Here is a 7,853-nt window from a genome sequence, read left to right on the forward strand (position 1 = left end):
AAAGTGGGCTTTATTGAACTGGTGGGATCATGACGTGCTGAAATGCTAAGAACAAAGATCTACAGCAAATGGTATCAAATGAGAATCCACTTCAGGAAAATAGCTCCCAGTCTCCTGAACTGAGCAGAGATTAACCTCTACTTGACTGTGAAAAAAATGTAAATTCTTGGGTTTAAAACTACTTAAGACTTTTAATTTGATATTTCAGGTTCCAAACTTTCAAGAATTAGATTTATTTAAAACAGGTGAGGTTAATTGTGGCTGAATATCAGCACCCCTGGCTGTGTTCTGGCACCAATAAAACAAACAAGTGAGTGCTGGACAATACATGACTTGATTGATGATTTTACTAGGGCCAGCTTTGAGAAAAAACAAATACATATATACTTACTACCATTAAAAATTGGTATAAAATGACCTCAAGAAAATACATTACATTAAAAGCAGTAACCCATGGCCACCGCATACTGTAAGTCAGTAGCACCCACCATCAAATTATCCCTCCTGAAGTGAGTAACATTTAGCATTTGCGTAGATTCCCTGTGAGAATTGTTTTCCAACACATTGCCCTCCTGATTGAATTCAGCCTCAATCCTGTGAATCTAGTGCGCACTAAGCCTTTGCACTGATCACTGATGCGGTGGGCGTGCTGTCAATATTGGCCCATTCATTGTGAGTGAGCAAATCTCCCCTTGACATGGCTAGCCATGCGAGTAATAGTTAGGATTAAGAAAGGAAGGTACAAACATGAATATACAAACCACAGTATGGCATGGGCAGATTTGAAGAGGCAGCTGGGGGAAATTACTGAGGCCCCAGATGTGCTGCATGCATAGAAACAAGATTGACTGAGAGCTTGGAAATGAAAAGACTCATTGTTCATTGTTGGTGACCCTGATGACAAATGACACTTTTACATTTAAAGCCTTTGTATCTGTCAAGGTAATTCTGACAGTTGTACAATTTCATGTGAAGAAACTTTAAAAGGTTAGAAAATAATGCAGCCTGATTGTGTGTTTCCATTTGTGTAACTGTGGGTGCTGAATTCAGATGATGTCTCCTTTTCTTGCAAACAAGGTCATCTGCTTCTACACAGCTACGCCTCCTCCCATGATGCTGTTGCTGCTGAGAGCTGCTTGTTTCGGGAGTTTTGTGCAACATTGGTATATAGCTCGCTTGTCTGCTGCTGCCAGGTGCATATATCAAATTTATAGTGGTTATTATTCATTCTTTCCTTGGCAGCATTTTGCCCCTTGAACCCTTTTCATGGACTTTCTATATAGAGGATCTGCATTTCTTTTCTGGTTTCTGAATAGCTGAGAATCAGGTTTAGTATTAGTCATTTGGTGGAGTTCCAATTTTCATTTTGCCCTGGGGTCTCCCTGACACCCATTTTCAATATATGGCTAACTGAATAATCACACTTCCTTCTCCCTGACTTCTTTGGTGTTGTAAGACAAATGCTGTCACCCACATGAGCAGGTGTACATGAGATGTGCACACAAACAAAACCTGTAGACACCAACAGATGTGCAAAAACATGACTAAAACATGCACACCTCCACATACGCCTACTGGCCCACTGACAAAGACCCTGATTTTATGGTTCCTTTTGAATACCTCATCTATGACTGAAAACAAGCTCCAAAAATGGCTCTATTTTTCTCATTCTACCTTATCTTTTTCTGTCATGAACTAAATCTGTGAGTCACTAATTGGATGCCTGACACAGGGCATTATCCTGTGGCATAATGTGACAAGCCCCTACAAATGCCCCTTTCAGTTGGCCTTCAGAAGAAGCTGAGACCGTATTGAGACAGTACTAAATTGAAGAGCCAATCATCCCACATTTTCAGCTGAGACTGGTGTGATGTTATGCGTCAGGCGGGAGTGGAGATAGAGGGAGCGAAGGAGAGCAACTCCAGGAAAACTGACAGGAATTAGGCCCTATTTGTTTCACTTTTTGACTGCTCCTCCCTGCCTGTTTGCAGGAATGTGTGTGCAAATGGGTATTTCCATCTCCCACTCATTGTCATCTAATTGCCACTTAACAGCTGCCCCTCATGCCCTCCTCGCTGGCTGTGTTTCCGCTTACTTTTTTCCCGGCGTAGGAAGCAGCAGCACTGTATCAAACATCCCCCAGCTGAGAGGGCACTTTCGTATGCACCCTTTAACCCCCCACCCCCCACCCCCAAGTACTCTGTTCCCTTCCCTTGCAGCTATCTTGCAAGGAAAGAAGTTTGCACATGAGACAGCCCCACGCGCTCATTATCACTTCTCTAAGTCAGCCTGATGCGTTGAAACCCACCCCTACTTGTCAGCCACCTCCACCTTCTCCGCAGTCCCCTGGTTCCTCCCCTATGGAAGAGCAGCGGTGAGAACACATCAGGATATTGAAGATGTTCTGCATCCAGGCTCTGAGCCAAATGAGACAGTGCATACGGCAGACATATGGCCACGTTTTCAAAATCTTATCTTTATTTAACTAGGTCCATCAATCATGAGCAATTTCCTTTTCTGTCCTGAAGGCCAGGAAAAAGGCACGTTTGAGGATGACTGCTGGAAGCAAATTTGTGTGGCTTTCTCTAAATATGAAGGTTAACATAATATTCCACTGAGGCAATCTGAACTGGAAGAAAATGCTGTGTATTTTTGAAAATCTTATGCTCAAACACATCTGGGCATGTGGATGTCATATTACACCAAATGAGGCAAAATGAAGCAAAGCAAAGCACCGACACTCAAGGTCCCTCGGTTGCAGGAGACTAATGGGTAGAGGGGTAAACTGGGGAACTGGTGAGTGTGTTGCTGCAAACATCAGGTGCTATTTTCAATGCAAATCAACTTGTTTTTCAGGAAATGTGGAAACTCAGTTGTGATTTTAAAGTAGAATGATCTCTTTTTTTCTCAAATCAAGTGAAACTGCTGTCAAAACAGGAGAAATAATCACAGAAAGATTTTTCTTTAATATACCAATCTTCTAATGCTCATAATGAAATGAAATGCCTTTTTTGTTTGTTTATGCAACGTTTCAAGCAGCACAGATACTAGTAAACTCCTTCCCTGCTCAACAGAAATTCCTCAGAAAGGGTTTGAAAACTAGGAAAGTTCAAGTGAATATTACAATAAAATACCATTATGAAGTTTTAACCCTGGCAATGTCAGCTAACCATATTAGCATTCCCGCACGGCTGTGAGTTGGAATAGGAACTGGCTGGTTCAGTGAGCAGAGGGAGTAGAGGTCCCATTCGTCTTGTTCTGTTTAAATACACTGGTTAACTCCTGCCAACAGGGAAACCATTCAGCAAAAGGCCAAGGGCATCTGTCATGTGTTCAGCACATTGATATTGTCCACTTTCATCTTCCTCCCCCCCTTCATCATTTTTGCTCGCTGTGTTTATCTCTGCTTCTCACCGTCACTCTCCTGCTTTTCCTCCTTCTCCCTCTGTCTTCCTCTGCCTCTCTCCTACTACTGCTCCTCCCCTTTTGATGAAGGGAGTGAATATGCAGGGAGCTGACATGATTAGCAGCCTCATATCCCCATGATGGATGGTACCTGCTCCATTATTAATATAGTAAAAGCATCAACTGCCAGGTAAGAGCAATGTCAGCATCCACAATATAACGCTCTGTGCCCACGGATAATAGTGAGCACTTATTTTTTATCTATGATATGCATGGGCTTCAGGCTGAGGAGGAAGAGTAGGAGATGGTGGGGGTACCTGTCTCAGAAAGGGCACTAAGATGAGGCTTTTGGTTTTGCTCATTTCTGGTGATGGTCACAGGGTGGTACTCTGCAAAACAAATAATTTCAGCAACTTGAAGAATCAAGTAAATGTGCAGTTTCACCAGTTTCAGGACTTTGCTTGAAACAGATGTGATGCTTAAGAAAGGCTGACAAAATAAAAAACACTGGATTAGTTCCAATAGGAAGATTGCTGCACAAAATGGAGACAAAGTACCAATGATATTGTAGTCATCTTAAAAATGTTGTATTGTATGGCATAGGCATACTTCACGGTATTCCTTCTGTAACTATATGATTTATACTTTGAAATTTGTAAGTAGCTACAATCATAAATGTTTTAAGTCATATTTGTCAGCTATTCATGAAGCAGATAGCAGAGGTTGATGTAATGTCTTTTAAAAGCAGGCAATTGTGAATGTTTTCTTGGGGTTTTTCTGTAACATTTCACTTTCTGAACAATGGACTGTGGTAAAAGTCAAAAGGCAGTGTATTGAAGATGATGGTCAGCTGACATTTTCACTGTATAACAGAAATAATTGTGATTTACCATCAGGGCTGTAGCTGCCACTAACAATGCCAAGGTCATGTCCTTGGATTGCTTCATCCTGGGCAGTATTCAGGGTTTTCACAACCTGAGGAAGAGTTTAGATTCTATAATTACACAGTCCTTACAAACAGTGAGGTTTTAATGGTTGAATCCTATACTTTATTAGAGTATTAGAGTAAATTCTACATTTCACAGTTTTAGGCTCAACAATATTGTTTAAATATAAGAATGTTGCATTTCTTTGCTAGAATTATTTTTGGTGTGGTGGAGAGGGTTTTGACAGAGCATTTAGACAATGAAGTAGTAACAATTAGAACAAACCTTGTATCTTTTATCAGCTAAAAATTAGAAAAAGGTTCCTGATTTCACTATTTCTGAAATGTCAGTTATATGACCCTATTGCCCTCCATGTTTGTCATAGTTTGAATGCATAGTACATAACCAAGAACAATCACGTCACATGATAGTTTTGGAAAGTTACTGTTGTTAATTTGCTTTAACTGGTTTCAGTTAGCAGAGAATAAACACCCTTTTCTATAACCCAAAGGACTTGGTGAACAATGCATAAAAGTAACAGGATGTATCTCTTAAATATCTTACACTCCAGTCAGCCATGCAAAGATTTGCTAAACTGGACATTTTTTTGTAAATCAGTTGACCTACTGCTGCAAAGAACATGGCAACCGTTGAGATCTAAATTTATGTCTCTGTCCTTCAAATTCAATTCAGTTTTATATGTATAGCACCAAATCACAACAAAAGTCATCTCAGGACACATTACAAATTAAGTTCCAGATCTTACTATTACTAATATTATAGAGGAAAAACCCATCAAATCCCCCTTGAGCGTACACTTGGTGACAGTGGGGAGAAAAAACTCGCTTTAATGGAAGAAACCTCTTCCCATGGTCTGTCTAGCCTGATGAAAACACAGATAGTGAAATACAGACTATGTTGCCGATTTACACAGAAGACGTGAGGGATAGTAAGGAAAGTGCCACAGAGAGAGAAAGAAAGATGAGAAATAAAGGGGGCAGGCATTAAGAGTAAGAGGCCGGAAGAAAAGAGAAAACAAGAGGCAGGAGACAGAGAGGAGACTGGGAAAAATAAGAAGAAAAAGGAAAGAGAGGCAAAATGAGTTGTGTCAAATGGATAAATGTCAGCGGGAGCTTCATCGTCCGTCTGAGCTGAGCTCCCTCTCCCAAAATGCCATGCGTAAAATCGCATAGCTGGGACCCTCAGCTTGCCTCCCCCTTGCACTGTAATGAGCTTACAGACCACTACAATACTCTGTGTGTGAAACAGTGAGAGAATACTACTGAGCCTGCATGGAAGTGTACAGGTTTGATGGCTTACACGAGGCAAGTAAATAAGAGGTATTACTCACAGCCAACAAGAAGTAGCACAGAAGATTTGGCTTCTTATTTATCATTCTGATGTTTCACCCCCCTTTGCTTACAGCATCTGATCTGCATCGACTGATTATTATCAGGTCTCTAACCGTCACATATTATGATTAGAAATGTTTATGCTTATGACAACTTTTAACCTCAGTGAACAACTTGTAAGGGACCTCTTACTGGATTATAGAGCTACTCTAATATTAAATACAGAGCATTTAATAACAGTTTCTACACTCCAACAGTATATGGTGCTGTTACAAGAGACTGAAATAATATTAAGTATGATGAGTGTACTTTAAACTCATTATTAAAGAGTACTGTGAGTCCCTATACAGGAATATATTTCTTATAGCCTAATGCATCATCGTACATCTCATTATGGTTAAATATTTAGACCGTGGAACAACGTAGCAGCCTTTCAATACTGTTTTCCAGCTCCTGTTTGTGGTCAAATGATGTTTACCACACGGCGTCTCCTCTCAGACTAGCCTTTCAGACATTCTTCCAAATCTAATATAGCCATCCATAAATAGCTCACCTATTGAGCCCATATTTGGCATGAGTGACGGAGCACCGGAGCCAATCCCGCCGGCTAAACCCTCTTAACCCCGCCTCTCCACGCTCCGCCGCTGCTCTAATGACACCTCAACCGCCCATTTGCCTTAAATGGACAAGCAGGGGAATTGATTGACAAACTAAACGACGCCCTTTCGTTTAGTAAGCCCCTCCCCTCCTTTAGGTCCCTATCAGTGTCTATTTTGGCAACACCGATACGCATGGAGCCTCCATCACCTCCGCTCTCTTTTACGCACCGTGTCCAATAATGCGCGCAGGTATAGGGACCTTAAATGCCACATTTCCTGCCGCTGTACTGTGCAACTAATGTCCTTTTATGGACTAATATGAAATAAGTGGATGTAGAGGTCTGACAGTCAAGAAAGGAGGCATAATTCTTGTGGATCGTTCTTGTTTTCCATCAACGACAGTCAGCATGGATGTCTTGGCGAACCACAGTATCTTTCAGGAACTTCAGCTCGTACACGACACCGGCTACTTCTCTGCCATGCCTTCGCTGGAGGAAAATTGGCAGCAGGTATGTCTCAACTTTCAGTCCCAGCCGCTGTGTAACCTTCGTTACAAGCCGTAACCACAGATTTCGCTCGCTGATTTGTGAACACATGCATCCAGAATGCAGAGTCAACTTTTCCCCAAAACGTAGATGTGAGGGGTTCAGGGAGAGATGAGGTGACGAACTGCTTCCCATCAGTCGTATATCTTACAATTTTCCGAAAGATGCCAAAGTGGATAAGATGCGAACGCACGCCTGCGCGTTATAAAGCTGTCAAACACGATTTCGGGAGATGAAGAGCTGAATCCCATAATAGGGACTGAACTGGTCGTGAATAAAATATCTGCATCCTTCAGATTAGTGAGTTGTGAAAGCCCCTACATGGAGAGAAATCCCTTTTCTCATTCATAATAGATACCCTAACATATAGCATCTGGCTTTGTAACATCTTTAAACACAGTGGTGAAAGAAAATGTGCGAAGGCAATGCAAGAAAAGAATAACTGCCATCTGCATGTTCGGTTTCACATTCCCCTCCCTCATAGACACTTCCTCTACCCAACTTCAGTGGATGAATATGAAGAGATGCACAGGGATGCACGCGGCCACATGGTGATAGATGCGTGGGGAGACGCACCGGCCATTGCTGCTGTTAGATCCCTCATATACTGTATTATAACGTTTAAATCAGCTATAAATCCCATAGTCTAAAGTATGTTGTTGTACCTGTGTTTGTTTGTTTAGGTTGGCTATGGACTTTCCTGACATAAGTGTTAAGAATGTTAATGTTATACTTGTGGAAATAGTCTTTTAACATTTTCTGGTGTAAAACCGCTCAATATTTATTCGTGTTATTTAATGAATTTGGGTTGCAGAGCCTAATCTTCTAATATTTCTTTGACTATCTCAAGTTACTTGCACTTTTCATACATAGGAGAATCGTCTTTCATCAAATAGTCCTCCTACTGTCCATTTCCGATATCTAAGCCTAAATAGGGGCCATGCAGCCGTCGGTCCACCTGTATTGTTGTTACTGCTGCTACTGCTGCCGGTGATGATGCTTTCCATGCTGTACTTGACTGACTGG

General features: G+C 41.4%; 1 protein-coding gene across 1 annotated transcript in view; it reads left to right on the top strand.

Annotated features, from left to right (window-relative positions):
- The first annotated feature begins 6,460 nt into the window (after positions 1 to 6,460).
- The window catches only part of LOC109968780 (Krueppel-like factor 7), a 34,368-nt gene continuing 32,975 nt past the window's right edge, over positions 6,461 to 7,853 (top strand). The window contains exon 1 of the mRNA XM_020615287.1: positions 6,461 to 6,791. Coding sequence (XP_020470943.1) covers positions 6,690 to 6,791 — 102 coding nt within the window. The 5' untranslated portion in view covers positions 6,461 to 6,689. The remainder of the gene's footprint in view (positions 6,792 to 7,853) is intronic.

This window comes from Monopterus albus, unplaced genomic scaffold, assembly GCF_001952655.1.
Source record: "Monopterus albus unplaced genomic scaffold, M_albus_1.0 scaffold161.1, whole genome shotgun sequence".
NCBI classification, from domain to species: Eukaryota; Metazoa; Chordata; class Actinopteri; order Synbranchiformes; family Synbranchidae; genus Monopterus; species Monopterus albus.